This window comes from Leptonychotes weddellii, chromosome 15 (assembly GCF_054177405.1).
Source record: "Leptonychotes weddellii isolate Sample4059 chromosome 15, ASM5417740v2, whole genome shotgun sequence".
In the NCBI taxonomy this organism is placed as follows: domain Eukaryota; kingdom Metazoa; phylum Chordata; class Mammalia; order Carnivora; family Phocidae; genus Leptonychotes; species Leptonychotes weddellii.
Genome location: NC_138383.1, coordinates 36,867,112 through 36,886,617, shown reverse-complemented (window position 1 = coordinate 36,886,617; position 19,506 = coordinate 36,867,112). Strand labels below are relative to the sequence as shown.

The 19,506-nt window shown below is 55.9% G+C and overlaps 1 protein-coding gene across 5 annotated transcripts in view; it reads left to right on the top strand.

Moving 5' to 3' along the window:
• The first annotated feature begins 3,592 nt into the window (after positions 1 to 3,592).
• SEZ6 (seizure related 6 homolog) overlaps positions 3,593 to 19,506 on the top strand; it is a 43,602-nt gene continuing 27,688 nt past the window's right edge. For all 5 annotated transcript variants that reach the window (XM_081805470.1, XM_081805469.1, XM_081805468.1 and 2 more), the window contains exon 1: positions 3,593 to 3,775. In XM_081805470.1, coding sequence (XP_081661596.1) covers positions 3,721 to 3,775 — 55 coding nt within the window. In that variant the 5' untranslated portion in view covers positions 3,593 to 3,720. The remainder of the gene's footprint in view (positions 3,776 to 19,506) is intronic.

The window sequence follows — 19,506 nt, the reverse complement described above, 5'->3', positions numbered from 1 at the left end:
ATCCTGCTCCCCGAGCGGGAGCAAATGCCCAGGCGCCAGGACTCCCCATTTACCAGGGTGGGGCCCTCCTCCTACCCCTAAACTCAAAGGGTTGACTTTGGGTACTCCAGGAAGTCTGCCTGGAGCATAGTATCCCAGAATGTTCAAGATGCTGCCAGGTCTGGGAGCCCCCTCTGAGGAGTGGGTGGAGGTGAGCAGGCAGCTCCGTGCCCTTGGGAATCTCTGGAGTCAGGTGGCAGTCTCTTGCCCCTGCTTCCCTAAAGCCCCCAAGTCCCGCTGGCTCCACAGAAGATGTAGCTCTGGTTTGAGAGCTATCTTGGAGGAGACTAATTTTCTTCTCCTCTCGCTCAGAAAGCAAGTGTCATCCATTTGAAGACAGAGACTTCAAAATAAGTCACCAGTGTGCCTGTGATCCTGCAAATTGATGGCTGTTTGGAAGTAGCTTCTCCAGGGACGTGGGCTGCTTGTCTGGCGCTGTCTGGGCAGAGGCTGCAAGGGTCCTTGGGACCCGAGAGCCCCACTTCTCTCTCTCTGGCCCTCAGCCCTAACGCAGCCATTGTAACTCAGACCTCCACCCTCCAACCTTTGGAGTCAGCCCTGAACCCTTCTCAGTTACTACCACTTGCTGTGGTGCTTGAAAACCCACCTTAATAATTCCAGATTCACTTGTTTGGGTGCAGATATCTTTGTGATGGGATAAATCCTTCAGGATAGCCACCAAGGATGTGCTGCAGCTCAGATGACCACAACGTCTGGCCACAAGCCTACCCCCCTTCCTCTTATGTCTTTGCAAGGACCTGCCACTCCACCAGAGCCAGCCTTTTCCCTGACCCCAAACGAGCTCGAATTTTCCACCGCTTTGTCTTTGCACATGCCACTCCCTCAACTTTGGATGTCCTCTCTCTTCCTCTCCACTGACTGGAACCTAAAACTTATTTAAGACTTATTTAAGCTTTCAGTGAGCTCCCCCCCCCCACCCCCCGCACTACCACAAGGAGCAATTGTTCCCTTCTCCATTATCTCCACAGCACTCGTTTGGCAGTCTTGGGCTTTAGACACTCCTCCCTCACCATGCTTCTCCCACTACTGTCGCATCATTTATTCAGAAACATTTATGAGGCACCTACTAGGTGCCAGGCACTGAGCTAGGCTAGGGATGAAGGAGACAGATATGTTCTGTGCCTTAGCAGAGTTGACAACGAATGGGGAAGACAGACAATTAAGCAATGACATAGACAAGGGTCATCTGGATGTGAAGAGAATGGGAGAAATGGGACAAGTGAAGAGAGCCTTGCAAGGCTCCAGGCTGCCACTTCCAAATGTGTATTTGACTTAAGTACAGCTGAATACCCCCCGCCCAGGGCATCTTATTGTCCTCAATTTGTGGGTGATGCTGAGCTCTGGGCAGAATGGGTCTCTTGGAGGACATAGACAGGACGCTTGACAAAAACTCTACTGCTTCCCAGTCTGGGCCAGTCTCCGCCTCAACCTAACTGGGAACCCATTGCACAGAGGCCATGCTGGCCATCTTTAGGAGGGAGAGACAACCTGGGAGCATTATTCTTCCCATAATGCAGTACAACACCCATCCTCTGAGCTCAGGGCAGAGTGTTGCATTCTGGGACTTGTAGTCTCCATTGGACCCCCTCCTGAATGCCTACCTTAGTTCAGGCAATAGGGAAGGAGACATGGCAAGTTCCTGGGTGGCTCCTTCTTGTGAGTACTGCCCAGTCCAGCTGCCGGGAGACAAGCCTGCCATCAGCCTCCAAAACCCCATGAATCATCCTGTCATACAAGGCTCATCCCTGGGTCATGATTCACCCTCGTTTTCCCAAGCTACTAAGTCCAGAGGGGCCAGGAATCAAGGAGGAGGTCAGGAATACCTTTAAAGAGGAAAGGAGACTCTCATGCCACTTGCCAGCCTTTCCCCAAACTTCCCTCAGCCACAGAACCTTCTACCTCCCTCCTGTGCTGACAACTCTTTTTCTCTCCTCTGCACCTTTCCTGGCTTCCTCTCCTCACCTCTGATCCTTTTGTCAACTCCCCCCCTTCTGCCAATCTTCTGCTACTGTCCTCTTTTTTCTCAGCTTCTTGAAAAGACTGTCCAGCAATCCTCTCCCTCAGATAATTCCACAAGCCACCTACCTGCTGCCTGGCATTCTTTATGGTTGTGGTTCCATTCAAGGAGACTCCCCAGAGCCCACAGGAAGAGGATCTGGAGAGAATCTGATGAGCTGAGCTGGAAGGTAGTAAGGATCTGTGGAGGTAGTAAGGATCAAAAGACTCTGAGGAATGAGACTTAAGAGTAGAAGTCTTGCCGCCTGCTTCCAGGATGAAGTCAGGAAGGGCACTGGACAAAGACTAGGGTCTGAAAGCTTTGGAGGAGAGCCAAGTTCATGTGAAAAGCACTAATCAAAAAGCTGTCCTTCTCCTTGGGGGCCACAGGGAGTTCAGTCCTCCTCTTCCTCTACAGGGAATATCATCAGTCACATGGTCATGTCCCACTGTGTCCATTGAGGCTCTTCAAGTGAGCCTATCTATGGAGCTAGAAACCCCTAGGTCTAAACATCAGCCTCAGGGATGACAGAGCTATGACTGCCCTTTCTGCTGCCCTATGACTCACTGGAGCTCCTGAGCCCAAGCAGAGCCATGGAAGTTTATTTTTCCATGTCCTTGAATGGTACAGCCTCCCTGGCTACTCCCCTGAGCCTCCTTCAAGTCTCCATCTAAAATAGCCTTAAGGAAATGCTTCCACTCTCCATGCTTGTCCCATTTTCTCCACCAGTTCCAGGAAAGTGGGTAGGGATAGGCATGAAGGGTCTGCTCTCACTGGCTGTCACTTTGGTTTCTCTGGTCCTGGGGGGGTGGGGGGGAGGAGTGTTGCCAAAACTGGGGATCCTGGAGATCCTGGGCTGCATGGGGACCCAGGATACTACATTCAGCTGCCCACAGGTTGGCCTAAGTTGTCTCCTCCGAAGAATGTCTTCCCAGGACGCGAGTACCACTGGCTTTTAAATATAATATCAGGATAATTAAGCTTTTCTGTGAGCACAGTTTGCTGCTGATGCAGCTGCCTGGAGCCCTGGCATTTATTGAGCGCAAAGTAATAATTTATTGTCCTTTGTACGCTCAAAAGCCATCTTCATTATCAGCCCAAGACGGAGCTGCCACAAGGGCACGCCGGCCTCGCCAGCTGCCTCACTCAAGAATGTCTTCCCAGGTCACTCTTTGTGCCCTCAGGTACCAGGATGGGGTGGAGTGAGGTGGGGAGGGGGTTGCTCTCTCATAGAGAATCAGGTGAGGACCCCACCTCCTTGGCAGGCTGCTAATAGGGGAGAGGGTGGCAGGCTTGGCTGGGCGTGGGCAGCGCGGAAGGGAGGGGGCCGTGTGCCCACATTAGCAGGGCAGTTCTTCCCCAGAGCTGGCGGCGGCGCGGGAGCCTGTGCTCCCGCCTCTGGGTCTTCTGCGCCTTTGCTTGAGACTTTACGGTAAACCGCTCCTCCCGCGCCCCCGCCCCCAGCCCCGCGCGGCGCTCCCCGGCGCCGACGCCAGGCGCTGGCCGTGGTGCTGATTCTGTCAGGCGCTGGCGGCGGCGGCGGCGGCGGCGGCCCCGCTCCCTCTACCCGGCAGGACCCCGCTCTGGCCCTCGCGCCTACGCCCCGCCGAGCCTCCCGCTTCCCCGCCGTAGCTCCGACCCGGGGCGCGGCCGCAACCGGCACCATGCGCTCGGTAGCCCTGCTGCTCCTGCCCTCACTGCTGGCGCTCCTGGCTCACGGTAAGGGACCCCGGCGTCCGGCGGCAGGACGGGGGCGGGGGCGGAGTCCCGGGGGTGGGAAGAGAGGACCGTACCGCCGCCCAGCTCCTTGCATCTGGCTGCCCAGCTCAAGCACCGCGCTCCGCCGGCTGCGCTGGCCCCCGCGCCGGCCGAGCCGGGCGGGGCGCGGGCTCCAACCGGCGGGAAGCTGCCGCGGCTCCCGCCATTCGCGCCCGGCCAAGACCTCGCCTTTAATCATCTCCCCGGATCTAATGGGATTTCTCTGCTGCAATTCATCACGCCACCTCCTCCCCGCACACACTCACGCGCTCACCCGCGCGCTACCTCGCCACACTCCAGGCGTCTAGCAGCGCCCGGGCGCGTGCAGGAAGGGGGAGAGGGCAAGGGGCGGTGAGTACGGATGGTCCTGCTGGCCGCCGACGGTCCCGCCTCCCCTACTGCCCGCCAAACTTCGCTCGACTTTGCTGCCGGTACCGGGGCCCCTCGCGTCTTCACTGCGGAGGGACGGAGCCGGATGCGGCCCGACCCGGGGTTGGGATGTCGTTCACCTCCCTCCGCTTCGCGCTACCACGCCGGAGTCGGAACCTAGAGTACAATTCCAGGGAGAAACTCGGGAGACCCGGGGCCCCATATTCAGCTACTCGCTCTGATGGGCCGCAGCAGCTGAGGTCCTGGGGTAGGGACTCTGCACCACCTCCCTCCCCAAAGTCCTTTCCTTGCACTCTTCCCCTTGCACGCTCCCAGAGCTCTTCCTCCCTCCGGGCCTGCGGTCCTGCTCAGCCCCCCGCCCACCCCACGGCCGCAGACTCATCGCAGGAGGACCGGCACCCCACCCTGCTGCCGCTGGTCCTCCGCTCACAGGCCGGTCTCCAACTTCATTGGTCCGGGGTCGAGGAAAGCTTGGCCATGAAGTGAGCAGCAAGGGAGTGCTGGGGAGAGGATGAGGGCTCTGTGCCTCGGGGAAGGAAGGTTTCCAAGTCTCCACAGGGACTGCCGCCCAGGCTCAAACAAGCATTCATCAAAGCTACGGACGCCCAGATCTTTCTTCCACTGCAGCCGGTCGGCTGGTGGGTTCGCCGGGACCTTGCTTGGAATTGGGACCCACCGTCCCTCAAAGTATATGGTTCGTAGCCTCTGATGGGGAGAAGGTGGGAGTTTCTAACCTCCTCGTTCGATCTTTTCAGGCCACGTCGGAGGTCAGGGGAGCGGGGCCGGGCCCAGACTGGGCCCCTGGACGGCAGTTTTCTGCGCTCTGCGTCCCCAGGGACGCGGAAGCTGCTCTCTGAGCCTCCGGCTCCCGTCGCACGCGGCCCAGTGTCCTCGCCCCGCCCCCTGGCTGCCCACGCCTGGTCCTCCCTTGATGCCTGGTCCTCCCTTGGTGCCCAGTACTCAGAACCTAATGTTCACGTTGGTGGGGGTGGGGGGGCAAGGAGTCCACAAAACCCCACCCTGCTGCGGGCTGGGAGAGGAGGGGAGAAGCCTGCATCCTGGCCCAGCCATCCGAGGGTGTCCCTGGGAGTCCGGGACCTGTCTTGGGGTCTGGCCACATCTTGCTCTGGACATCTCCCCTGGGGCTCAGTGCCTGTGTCTGAAGCCTCGTGTGTGGGTCTGAGTGTGAATGTGTGAATCAGGGCCCAGTGTGTCTGGAATAACAGGTCCAAGCATGTCTGCACGTCAGGAGGTCTGGATGTTGGGTGAGGGCTCAGCAGTGAGCCGGTGTGAGGAGTGGGTAAGGCCACCAGCGTGCGCGCAGCCTCTGTTGGAGAGCTCCCTGCAGGGCTGGAGTGAGACTGCGGGTCTCCAGGATGGCTGGTGTGGCTGAGAGTTGGGGGATCCCCACTGGGGCTGTGGGTGCAAGTGTTGGGAGGAATCTGTCCACTCTGTGGCCAAGAGTCCATGTGCCCCCAGCCAGGGTCCCTCCCTGACCCACCTGGACCTACCCAACGCCCATGGGGCCACCTGCCCAAGGGGTATATGGGGTAGGAGTTCACCTGCTGGGCAAGACCTTTATTTTCACTCCCCAAGGGAGAAGAGGAAGCAGCCCTGCAGTGCCAGGCATGAGGAAAGAGGACCTGAACCAGGGCAAGCCCTGGCATGCCCCTCATCTCAGTGGAGATTCGAGGTCCTAGTGGTCGGGGTACTGAGTTGTTTCATTGAGAGGCAGTGCATTTGGCCATCTTAGGGCTCCTGGGGGCTCCAGCCATGAGAAGGCAGGCCTCGAGCAGTAAAGGCCTGGGGCTGTGACTTTGAAGCCCAGGTGGTACACCACAAGGCCTTGTGGCCTTGAGACTGCCCTCACCCCCAGCTTTGCTCACACATAGGCTGAGGGACACAGCTCTGGGCAGGCCATGAGATGCCCCTGGGAGCAGCGGCCCAGAAGTGGCTGAAGGGCCCCAGATGTCGGAGGTCTTGAAAGTGGGGGGAAGGGTGAAATCACCTTGGGCCTGGCTCAACCCCTATCCGCCCCCCACCCCGCAGTTGCAGGGTGGGGGAGGGTGCTGAAGATCGGTCTCTGGCTTGAGGGGCGCTGTGGGCCACCGTGATCCTCCCGACCGGAGGCTGGTGCCCCAGCAATCCTACCACAGTGCGGCAGGAAAGCGGTTCGGGAGGGCTGGCATGTGCCGGGGCCTGTTGTGTCAGTTTAATGATTTTTAATGAGCAATTACCTTTAGTCATTCTCCTAATTTCTGAATATCAATAAAGTTAATTAAACTCTGCGTGTGTGAATGTGGCCTGGGGAGATTGTGAAGGTGGAAGTGGTACGGACTGAGGTGGGGTTGGGTCTCCCGGGGCAGAGGCAACCTCCCTGGCCAGGTGACCTCAGACGGACGCAATGCTTCCAGTCTCTAAACACTGATAAGAGTGTGTGGCGGGAAGAGGGAGGGAGGGGACCACAAGCAAGGGCTGCTCACCCTGCCAAGAACTAGGGAATGGTGTCTGGGAGGCAAGGCTGGGAGAAGGAAGGAGAGAAGGAGGAGGGCTTGGCCTCCAGGAGTCCCAGTGCAGAAAGGGTTAACAAACCATGCTGCCTTAACCTAAAATGGTAATTGCTGCTTCCTGCAGACTTATGGGAGGTGTGGGATTCTAACAGTACGTTTCAGAGTCTGGGGGCTGCGGAGATGCCCAAGCCAGGTCCTGCTCTCTGCCCCGAAGTCTGGCACTTTGGGGTCAAAAAGTGGCTGCTGGGGCTAAGGCCCCATGGGAGGCAGTCTAGATTTCACTCAGAGCCCCAGAGGTAGATATGGTAGACAAGAGGCTCCCCTAGGCTTCTGAGGAGACTAGAGGACCCAGAGCCTGCCATGCACTGGAACGGAAGTCTGGGTTGGCTTCTTGCCCCTCATGGGTCTAAGCTCATCAGGCTTGGCAGGGCTTGGCGCCCATCCCAGCCTCCTCAGCAGGGTGGCAGCTTAAAATGCCTTGGGGACAATAATGGGAAGTGAGGCGACACAGGGGCTGGGCTTAATTAGAAACTGGGCTTAATTAGAGCTTTTGTGCCCCTCCCACATTGGCTGCCTGAATGGTGGGAGGAATTCTGAATGTCGGCTCCCTTAGCCCCTCCCTCCACCCAGACGTAGGTGTCCAAGCCGTCCAGCTTGCCCCCACCCTCCTTGTCCCCATCCCTCCTAGCCCATTCAGGGCCACATGTGGGTGTGCTGGCTGGTCTCCACTCAGGGATGTTGCGCCCCTACCTGGGCAGAAGTGTCAGAGCTGGGTACCCCACCCCCCAAACAAGAAAGATGTGAAAAAAGGCCTATGTGTAGAGGTTACTTTAGTGAAGGAAACTCTCAGCCCTGATGGTTAAGAGCCCAGGCCCCCTGGGTGGCCTAAGGCATGCCTCTGCCCTCTTGGAGTCTCCACTTTCTGGAGCGTTCAATGTAAAGTTGCACCAAGCTGATGGTTGCCAAGCCTGGGAGCACATCAGGACCTCCAAGGGCTTGTCAAGTCATGCAGATTTCTGGGTCCCCAGCTTCCTGGCCTGCTCTGAGGGAGAAAGAGCCAAGATCTAAATGTAAGAGTCTGGGGAGTGGGGGAGACAATGCTGCTAGCCATGGTCAGCAGCTGGGAGGTGAGAGAAAGGCACCAGGGGGTCTTCAAGGCCCCTTCCAGACTAATTCCAGCAGGAAGCACCAGGTCCAGGAAGCCCACTCACCTAGCCAGGCCAATCAATCTACCAAACCATCCATGTTCTCAACAGCTTCTGGGCTCTTACCGTTCCTTCTGCCTGAAATTCTTTTCCCCTCCTGGGCCAGTCTCACTCCATCTCATGCTTTGGGTCTTGCCTTGGTTGGCACTTCCTGCAATTCTTCAGCACGCATTTATGGTTCTTCAGGGGAAGCCTCACCTGACCTCCAGCCTGGGTCAGGGGACTCTCGGCCTCCCACCATCCCCTGCTTTCTCTCATCAAGGTACCCATCTTGTTGGTCACAAGTGCCTGGCTGCTTGACACTTCTCTCCAAGGAGCAAGACCGAACTCAGAAAGGAGCCAACCAAGTCTGTTTTGCTCAGCCCCTCGCTCTTGGGGCAGTTCCAGAATTCCTATTTGGAAGAAGTTCAGGGTCAGAAAGGAGAGGTCGGTGCATGGCAGCTGAGCCTGTGCCTTGAGGCTGAGTTTGCGTAGCAAGCACACTATTTTTACATAGATTGTATGTTAGGATTTTTTCCTTTTCCTAAGAGTTGGCCAATTATCCCCACTGTAAATTATAGCCTTGACTTAGTTTTTTCGTTCCACAAATTATGCTGTCACGTCGTCAGCCTGAGGTGGCTTGAGGGTGGGATGCTGATGGCCATTCTAAGAAAGCTAAAGCCTCTCTCCTGCCAACCCTTAACGCTGCTGGTGTCCCCAGTGGCACAGAGCCTAGCACATGACAGGCATTAAATACACGTTGAATAACTTCATGAGAGTTGCACAGGTAGACAGTGGTGGAGGTAAGCCCAGAGCCCAGTCTTCTTGCCTCCCTCCCACACCACCTGCCTACCACCTCTGCCAGCTGAGAGAGGTGCCCTGTATGAAATTAAGGACTGATGTAAGGGAGGGACAACCCCATGTCATCTGGCTTCTCACCATAGCCCCCTCATCCATCTCAGCTTCAGACATCCTCACAAAGTTCGGAGGAACCAACATGAAACCTCAGGAGCAGCTCTGAGCCTAGCATGCCCTTGAATGGGAAAGTAGGGGCCTGGGAGTCATCCAAGATCACAATAATTCATGTCCACAAAGCTTTCACATCTCCTGAAAGAACAGTCCCTGGAGTACCTGTATTCACAATTCACTCATTCATTCCACAGACATGTACTGAAGTGTGAGGCCTGGTCCAGAACCTCAGGCCAAGGTTTTCACATGCTTTTTTTTATTTAATACAAGAGACTAGGGGAGCCTGGGTGGCTCAGTCTGTTAAGCGTCTGCCTTCGGCTCAGGTCATGATCCCGGGGTCTTGGGATCCATCCCCACATCGGGCTCCCTGCTCGGCGGGAAGCCTGCTTCTCCCTCTCCCACTCCTCCTGCTTGTGTTCCTTCTCTCACTGTGTCTCTCTCTGTCAAATAAATAAATAAAATCTTTAAAAAAAAACGAGAGAGAGAAAGAGACTAGTTAACCCCTCGTTACAGATGGGAAAACTGAGTTTCAGAGAGATTAAGTCACTGACCCTGGGCTTCAAAGCCAATAAATAGCCAGGCTACTCCAAAGTGCCCGCCTATTTTGCAAAACCTGGCTGCAGACAGCACTGTGTCCACTCCCCCAGCCAGAGGCAAAGCTTTAGTACAAGCCAATGGGAACCCAGGCGACTATCACTCATCACCATCACCATAACAACAACAACAACAATACTAGCAAACATTTATTAGGTACCAACTATGTCCCAGGCACTGTACTAAGCGCTTTCCATACCTTAGCTCATTTAGTCCTCACACCCATCTCTAGACAGAAGTTACTACCTGCATTTTATAGGCCAAGTTCAAGCCCATGTTGTCACATAGACCCGTAAATGGTGCCCAACTTTCTTCTTGCACATTTCTGATGACAGTGGCTTAGCTTTCTGATGTCTGCCCTCAGTCCTTGCTGCTGTAGATTAGGGACATTTTACCTTGCTCAGTTCTTAGTGGCAACAAATAAAACATTCTTTCTGACACTTGGAGACCAGGACAGAGCACAAGGCTGGGAGTCAAGTGAATCTTGGTCTTGGGGGCCTCGGTGAATGAGAAGACCAGTCAATCCTGTCTTGGCCTCTGGGCTGCCCCAGCCTACCCCTTCAGGGCCTCCCCCCTCCCCCTGCCAGGCAGGAAAGCCCAAACTTGCCCGAAGCTCAGCTCAGCTCCTAGACAGGGCCAGGTGCCAAGCCTGCCCCAGCTTCCCTCCACCTGCCTACCTGCCACCCAGCTGCCAGCCTGGGGAGGGGAGATCGATGCTGCAGCCATTGATTGTTGAGATTTCTCGGCGGGCTCTGGAGCAAACAAACCTGCCACTTCTCCAACAACAACCCGGGTCTCCAGCTGCAGAGTCTGCAGCCTTGCTGGCAGGCAGGCTGGCGGGAAGGGGGGGCCGGGGAGGTCCTGGCTGAGCCCAGCGGTGAGTGACAAGGGACTCTGCCAGGAGATGAGAAGAAACTGATTGGTCATGGGAAGGGGGGCAATGGAGAGACTGGGTGAAGATGCTAGGGTGAACCCCAGACCCCACGCATGCCTTGTTTGGGCCGACCTCCGCCTTTTTGCTCAGCCATTTTTCCATTCCTGGAATGCCATCCTGTGTCCCTCTGCCTATTTCAGTTCTCCCACCCTCTCCTTTCCTGATCATCCAAACCAGAGGGCTCTCTATCCTCTAAAAGCTAAATACCTCCCGTTAGGAACTCAGCCTGACAATCCTTCTTCCACCCATCCATTCTCCATTCAAGAACCTCTATTCAACCCCTATCAGGTGCTTTGATAGGTAGGAATACAACATAATTATCACCCTAAAGGGACCCAGTTTGGAGGGGGAGCTGCCTTCTTAATAAGCTCAGCTATGACTCCCTTCCCAGTTAGACCTGGACCCTCTGATTTTAATTAAATGAGATACAAATGAGATGTCAAACAGCACCTACGTGATCCAACCACTTGCCTTCAAAAGCACAGGAGATTCCTAGCCAGGGACTGCTCTGGGTCAGTTTCTTGTCTGAGGCTAGAGGGCTCACCTTTTGGGTCTTTGAAGGTCCATTAAGTCTCTGGGACCCCTGGGCCAGGCCATCATGGTGCCCTCCATCACAACTCTTCCCATCTTTGCTGGGACTTGGTGTCCCCCAACCCCCAAACACAGCCGTTGCAGGGCCCCTCCTTGCAACAAGTCGTGTCCATGCTGCAGAATGCAAGCAGGGGGTCTCTTCCCTCCCCCACAGGCCCCCCTCCCCTCCCCCAGCTCCTGCAGTCTCCAGGGTCCCAGCCAGAATCCTGACACCCTGGCATCAACCTCAGCATCTTATTTGGTCTCCCCGTCCTTCTCTCCCCACGGGCTCTCTCTACCTCTCTCTACCCTCTCTACCCTCAGGACCCTCCTTCCAGCTGGTCATTGGGCTGGAAGGACAGAACTGGAGAGCCCCTATGAAAAGTGCCTGAACCACTAAGCACCCCCTCCACACAGATGCTCATTTGCATGCTGTTTTACCCCCCTTTGCATGCTTGCTCCTTATTAAAGGCACAGAAGCAGACCCTGCCTCTCCCCACTCCTAGACCAGATCCCTCCACCCCATCCCCCATAGCTTCTCCCTCCCTCCCAGCCCAGCAGCTGAGCACCAGCTCCTTTGTCCCCCAAGCAGCCACCTGCTGAGTGTCTGGCCTGGGTCCCATCAATCCAGCAGGTGCCTAGGGAGTCCCAGAGCCTGGGAGGGGGGTTATCAGGCACTGTGAAGAGCCAACTTGTGCCTCAGGGAGGAGGGGGCATCCCCTAAGGAAGAACAGAAGAATGCTCGTCAGCGAACCGGGACCCCCAGGATTTAAACCCAGTACTGGCTCTTGCTGGCTGAATGAGCTTGTGCATTCGTGTCACTTTCCTGTGCCTCAGTTTTCTTAGGGGTTCATGGTGCCTGTCCCACCTCTTTCATTGAACAGCATCGAGATCAAAGGAAATCAGAGAGGGTGGTGATGGAAGGAAACCAAAAGCCCCACTTGGGATGGTGGTCCTCCAGTAGCCAGAGCTGTCCAGCACCAGGAGGGGCTGATTTTCAATTGTCAGTGGAGGAGCCCAGTGCTGGACTGTTGAGGCAGGGATGGGGAGTGAGCACCAGCTGGTCCAGGTCTGACCAGAAAGGTGAGACTAGCACTACAGAGGGATGAAGGCTGGATTCAGGGTGCTTCTAAGAGCCTTTGACCTTTGCTTGCTGCTCTGATGGACACTGTCTTAGACATCATTTACATCTGGCAAGGGGATGTGTTAGTGATTTGAAACATCTGGTCTGGCAGCTGGCAGGCCCCCTCCTATCCTATTTTCTGGCTGGTTAAAGAAAATGGGGGAAAGAAAGTCGCCTTCTTTTGAGGACAGAAAAGCCTCTGGCATCTCCAGGCAAAGGGGTGAAGGTGGGATGAAACAAGGCATGCCTGAGAGAGGTCATTAGTATATTTATTTATCCAGCCTCCCCTTGCTCCCCTTCCCTCATTTCCCATTCACTGCTTGCTCATCCCCTGATAGAGCTCTAGTCCTGCCCTGCTGGGTCCAGCCACTGCCATCCCATCCCCCTCTTGGCTTACCAGCCAGGCCAGAAACAAACCTGCTGCTTAGGTTGAGGTGGTGCTCCTGAGACTCTAGCCACCTGCGTCGACCCTGAGTCTGCTCTCTGTTGCACCCGTATCCCTGATGCTGCCCACTGGCCCTTCCCGACCCTGGGCCTCAAGCAGATGAGACTGGAGGGGACAGGGAAGGAAGACTTAGCCCTCTCAACTCAAAGCGACCACACATCCAACGTCCTTGGAGGTCAAAGCAAGGTTGGGACAGGAGAGAAGGCTGAAGGGTTGGGGGCTGAGCAGCTGGATCTATCTGGTATTCCTGAGGGTCCTGGGAAGAAAAAGCCCCAGATGTGCAAAGAGCGCTGTCTGTGTGCATCTCTACCTGGCTTGTCCATCTTTCCCTGGGTGTCCATGTCCGTATGTCCCTGCATATCTGGGTGCTTCTATCCCTGCACCCTGGGACTATGGCCCTGGGTGTTGGCACAGCAGGCCCCAGCTGAGGCTGGTGTCTCCCCCTCGCTGGAGCCCCCTCCATTCTTTTCCTCCCCAACTTTGGGCTCCACTGACCCCTCAAGGAGACTTGTAGCTGGAGCTGCTGCTGCTATTTTTAGCAGCTCTGTACCCCTCCCCTCCCCCACTCAGGCTTGCTGGGGAAGTGGGGAGGACAGGCAGAGCCTGTCCCCACTCTGGGGAGCCTCACAGTCTGGAATGCTGGGTGGGTAAGGCCCTCTCCCCCCAGTCCTACAAGGCTGTGGAGGCAAGGGGAGCCTGGGCTTGTCCATAGGTGCAGGGCCCATACCCTGGGGCAGATTTGGCTCCATCCCACTTGCCTAGGGCAGGGAGAAGGTCCCAGGCTGTTCTCTCCCTCCCTTCTCCCCAAGTTCCTAAGAGCAGAGCCCAGGTCTCTAGTGACTCTTCCCTAAGTTGTTCGGAAGTAGGCCGGAGCTCCTAGGTCTTCCCCTGTAGAAGCTAGAGAGTCAGAAAGGGACTCAAAGTGTCAGAAAGTTCAGTGTAGGGATCACACCTGGATGAGGTGACCTCCCCCCCGCCCGTACCTCTGGTACTGCCCTGGCACTTCTCAAAGAGGTTTTAGGCCCAGACTCTGAGGGCTCCTGGGTCCCACCCCACCACTGCCCCAGCTGCTCTGGAAACTTGGCACCAGCTGGAAAGGGCTTGGATATAGCAGTCCAAAAGGCATGAACTAGAGGACCGAGCAGGGAGGCAGCCCCAGCTTCCTCAGAGTGGGTGCCTGCCCTCTGGGTTCTGGATGCCCTTGCTTTCTGAGGGCCTTTGCTCCTCTAGCTGTCTTCTTTATTTTTTTTTAAAGATTTTTATTTATTTATTTATTTATTTATTTATTTATTTATTTATTTATTTAACAGAGAGAGAGCACAAGTAGGCAGAGCAGCAGGCAGAGGGAGAAGGAGAAGCAGGCTCTCCGCTGAGCAGGGAGCCTGACGCGGGGCTTGATCCCAGGACCCTGGGATCATGACCTGAGCCGAAGGCAGATGCTTAACCGACTGAGCCACCCAGGTGCCCCTCTAGCTGTCTTCTGTCTGTCTCTTGAGCTTAGCAGGGCAGGGATAACCCCAGGTCAGCTTCTGGGGCCCAGCTAGACCACTTCCCACCGCTGTCTAGTTCTCTAACTGTGGGATGGGGCAGATTAATCAGGCAGTGCAGGTGAATAGACCAGCAAAGCCTAGCACACCATAGGTGCTCAAAAATATTCAATCCTCCCCGGGTTCTTTTCTCACACTTCCATCCCCCACCTCCCAGCTTGGCACCCCCCATGTACATGCATGCACATATACATACATAACACATGCACATACACACTCGCACACAGGTACACACATACACACAGCCTAGCCTTCAAGCGCTCAGCAAATACTGACCAACAGAGAGAGATGAGGAGACTGGGATCCAGTGCCATACAGAAGGCAAGTCAAAAGAGCGCCCCACGTTGCCAGCCCCCCACCCCCAACTTTACTACCGCCCAAGAGGCTCCATCAGCTCCTGAGCTTGGGCACCACCTATAAAGGCGGGGCTGTGACTCTCCACCCAACCCACCCAAAGACTCTAAAATGTCCAAGTACTGTATAAAAAACCAGACAGATCCAGAGAAGGCAAGACAAGCTCAAGGTCACAGAGCCTGTCAGTGGAGAGAGCCACCTTCATGCTGGAGTCAGGGTTCTGACAAGCCCTCACCAGGCTCCCCAGCTTCAAGCTAAGAACAGATACACTAGTGATTTCCTGGGGAGAGAGTGGCCAGAGCATACATCAGCATTAAGGACCAGGGCAGCCCAGGGGTCTGGGTTCAGCGCCCCTCCATCCCTAGCCAACTCTCCCAGTCCATCTCCTCTCAGATGCAGCTGACAAAAGCAACCACAGGGCAAAAATCACAAGGTCCAGGACACGACATTGGCCTTTGTGCACAGAACAAGCCTCCTCATCTGACTTCAAGGCCCCAGAATCTTAGGGCTACCGTGCTGTTAATTCAGCTCCGCGGCAAACACAGGCCCGGGGAGCAACCTCAGTGGTGTTGGCTTTTGAACTTCAGGGAAGGAGCAGCAGCCCAAAGATGCTGGTCTGGGACTCAGGAAAGTACCTGCTCTGGGGCCCTGACACCCTATGGCCCTGTCTTGCTGGGCTTGGTGGCTGGAAGGAACTGTCCATGGGAGGTACCTGGAGTGAGGCAGGGGCAGAGGATGGAGGGGATGGTTGCTCCTCCCTAGATCAACTCCTGTTCCCCGACTTCACCACTGGGCTGGGCTGAGCTGGCCCTGGTATGGGCTCCAGGGAGAATGCAGTCCCTGCCTTCACAGCCTTTCTCGTCCCAGCTAACATCGCAAGGTTTTTCATTCAGAGAAATACATCCCTGCTGCTGACAAGGTGGTGATTGGAGCATTAGTGTTGGGAGAGGGCTGATCTGAGCACCCAGCTCAGGGCCAAGTCCCTCCGCTTGCCCTGGCCACACTACTTGGCATAATCAGAGTGGAGTATGGCAGATTGATGAGTTCACAGGCTGGTGAGGGAGGTGATGCCAAAGGGACCCCCGCTGCTCCTCCTACTCTTCCAGTCTGCCCCAGGGGTGAGGGTCAATTCTACTGCCCCCACTCCAAGGCCACCCCCATCCTTTCCCCTGGGGACCCCAGCTCGGTGCCACTTGCCCAGGCCCAGGAACTGAGGGCAGGCAGGGCTAGGGCCCCCGGGTCCCCAGGGCCAGCAGGCAGGCAGGAGAGGGGAGCACAAGGCTGCAGGAGAAGGGGGAGCATGCAGCAGGTGACGCTGTAGCAGAGGCCTCATTAATCACCTCTCCAGCCCCCAGCTCTGCAGTGGTGAGACCATATTAGATTTTAAATTGGAAAGCAGAGAACATGGCAGTTAGCTGGGAGCTTCCTCTACCCTGGGACCCTGGTCAGAGCCTCAAGGGACGGAGGGTGCAGTGGGGAGAAGAGAAGAGAGCTGGCCCTACCGCAGTCCAGAGCCCTATCCCCCCCACACCCCCACACCCCCAGCCCATGTACCCAGAGCCTGAGGAGCTGTCCAGGCCACCTGGAAAGAGTCAGGTTGGGGTCCAAGAAGGGGGCAGAGTAAAAAGGAGGGAGCACAGCACCCACCTTGGGGAAAAATGCATCCCTTCTAGGAGCTAGTGCCTTTTTTGGGCTTGAGGACTGTAGGAAGCCATGTTCCAGGGTAAGCCATCCATGGACAAGGACAAATAGTAATGACTCTAGCCCATGCATGTGTTTGGACCCACGTGCACGCGCTCATGTACACCCACAGATCCTCATCCTCATACATGCGTACACAAACAGCAACTCAGTGTGGTAGAAATTTCGAGCCCAGGCTGGGGCACAGGCAGACCCAGTTCAAACTCCTTATTTGCCACTTTCTTCCACTACGAACTAGGATGATTTACTTTGCTTCTCATTCCTTCATATGTAAAGTGGAAAATATTGATTCCAAGGCTGCTGCTCTGGGTGGAAGACAGCTCTCTAGGAGGTCCACGCCTGTCCATAGAGGGTGTTCAATAACTCTGGGTGCCCTGCCATGGCCTCAAGGTCAGGCAGCTGCTCTGGGGCTGCCCAAGGAGCCCTGGGGAGGGTAGGCCAGGCTCCCTGCCCCCTGTGCTCCTGACTGGGCGGTGAGGGTGCAGCAAGTCAACAAAGCGCAGCGGATGTTGTCATGGGACATTCACATACCCTGGTCCCATTCTGGGCCAAATCCCCGGAGGCCAAGCATTCCTGGCTGTCCGCCACCCACAAAGTCCTCCTAAACTGGCTCTGCTTGAACTCCCAAAGTGGCCCAACAAACACCCTACCCCTCAGAACACCAATGCTCAGCCAAGGTTGGGAAGCCAATATCAGCCATCGGTGGGCAGCACTCATCCTTCCCTGAGGGGTGAGTGGTGATAGGCCCAGCTCTCAAAAGGCCTTTATGGAAAATCTGAAGAAGGCCCAGGGCTCCTTGTCATTTCTCCCTGCCCAACCCCCGTCTCCAGTTTTCCAGGCTCAAAGGAGGGGAGCAGATACGGCCACGCCATCTTAACTCTTCTCCAGGACCCCGGCTCTAGGCTCTTCCCTTCTGCGAGGCGGTGAATACTACTGAGGTGAGGTCAGGTACGAGCTACACTTCCCTTAGGGTAGCACTAACCACATGTGGCCATTTCAGTGTAAGTTCATTAACATGAAATACAATTTAAAATTCAGTTTCTCAGTCTCCCAAACCACATTTCAAGGTCTCAATAGCCATGTGTGGCTACTGGTTACCATACTGGACACGCAGATATAAAATGTTCCCCTCACTACAAAAAGTTCTGTTAGATAGCACTGCTCCAGGGCTGGACCACCCCTGGGTTTGAATCTGATACGTTCAAATTAGTCATCTTGGGACGACTGGGTCATCCTGGGTCTCAGTTTCTCCATCTATAAAATGGAATAATGAAAGTTCGCATCTCATAGAGTTATTGTGGGAATTGAACAAGTTAATTCTGGTAAAGCACTTCGAATGGTGCCGGGCATGTGATAAATTCTCAGTCAACAGTAGCGCTCCGTATTTTTATTCACTAGTCCTTTGTGGCTCGCTGGATCCTGGGAGTGGGGCCCTCGGATACTTTTCCCATTTTCCTGGTGGGGAAATGGAGACTTGGGTTTGGGGAGTGATTTGTGCAGGGGAACCCAGCCTGTTAGGGGCTGGACCGGGACCAGGTGGGCTGACTCCTGGCTGGTGGCCTCTACTTACCCCCACACCTGCTCTCTCCATCCAGCAAGAAGACCCCAACCCTGAGATGCCAAAGCCCAGGGTTATCCACCACCCCAACCCAGGATGGTGGGAGACAAAGCTACCCCCTGGCAGCTTAGGAAGTAGTGAACTCTCTGTCCCCAGAGGTACGCCTACAGATGGTACACAGCCCCAGAAGATTCAGAGAGTTTATTCTTCAGAGCAGTTGGTCAAGATGCTCTCTGAGCCCCAACATCCTGAGTCCCAGCCCTGCCCCAAGTTTGCTGTGTGACCTGGGAAAGCCCTCTGGACTCAGTTTCCTCTGTGTAAATGAGGGAGGGCTCAGATTCTAATGATCAGTGATTTCCTTGCCTGGAACCCGACCAAGAGGAGGTGCCCGCATTCATATCTGCACTCCAGATTTGACTGGACTGCCAGGGGTTGACCAAGAAAGGGTAGTGAAACGGTGTGATGGGGAAAGTGGTCAGTGACAGAGAAAAAGAGGGTAATCTGGGACTGGGCGACCCACTAGCTTGTGCCGGCAGACGCTCTTCATCAATTGCCAATTGGGGCTGTGCTGGGGAACTGCCAAGGGCTGGCTGCCCATCTTTTCCCTGTAGGACCCACCCCTGCCCGCCTCTGCCCTCCCCTGCCCACCCTTGCTGGACAAGGGCCAGGCACTCTGGGGAGAAGGGAGCCTTCCAAGTGTGCAGACAGGCAGAATCCTTGAGCCCACCCTTCACTGTGCCAAGCACCAGGGGTCAGTATTTGTGGGCAGAAATGTGGGAAGAGAGAGGCCTCGTGCTGGACCCTTGCCACAGACACAAGCTATACATGTGCTGGGGGCCCACTGGGGAGGGCCCCCAGGAGGTCAGAGGTGGGAGCGACTGTCATCCATTGGGCCAGCAGTAATGGCTCCCCAGAAGGGGGATAGGAGCTGGGCCTAGTAGGATGGGGAGGGTTTGAAGAGACAAAGGAAGGGGGAGCAAATGGGGCAGAAGGAGGAAGGCACCTGTTCTAGCAGGAAAGGTCCCTTTGAGTGTATCTCTGCCCCTGCTCCAACCACTGCCCCCATCGGACACCACCGGGACTTCCTTCCCCATCACCCCAAGCTGCAGGGCTCTCAGGACAAGTGCCCTAGGATAGTGGAGCCAGGTTGCGGGAGAGACAGTCGGGAGGCCCCAGTGAGAGCAGTGGACAGAGCTGAGCTATGGAGCTGTCCAGCTCGGGGTTCCAGTCCCAGGCTTGCCACTCATTAGCCGTGAGCCCCTGGATAGGTTACTTAACCTTTCTGGACCTGGGTGTCTTTATCTCTGGGGATAAACCCTTCCTCTAAGGCAAACCTCCTTAGGGGAAGGGGAGGATAAGAGAGGCACGTGAAGGTACTGGGCGCGTGGCGGCCGCACAGTAAGCACTGAGTAATGGCAGCTGTTACCTGGCCCAGCTGCCTGGCTCCAGACCACAGGAGGCAAAATGTGTCCATTCAGGCTCTGCCATATCTTCTGGGTGACCCTGGAGCAGCCACGCTCCAGCTCTGGGCCTCAGTTTCCCCATTTGTCATATGGGGCTTATATTGCCTTTCCTGTTAATGCAAGTAGTCAGATAGCAGCAAACCGACCTCCGATGCAGGGATACTGGCTGTAATTACTACAGTAGCATATGGAATCAGAAGCCTCTAGAACTGGACCTATGCGGCCCTGCTAAGCTGGGGCCTCTTATTTCAGGGGGCAGGCCTGGGCCCAGTGGTACTGTCACTATGGAGACCAGGTTCCGGCTCTGAAGGGGCCCAGGCGCTCTCACTCCCAGGACCTCTCTTCCCTCC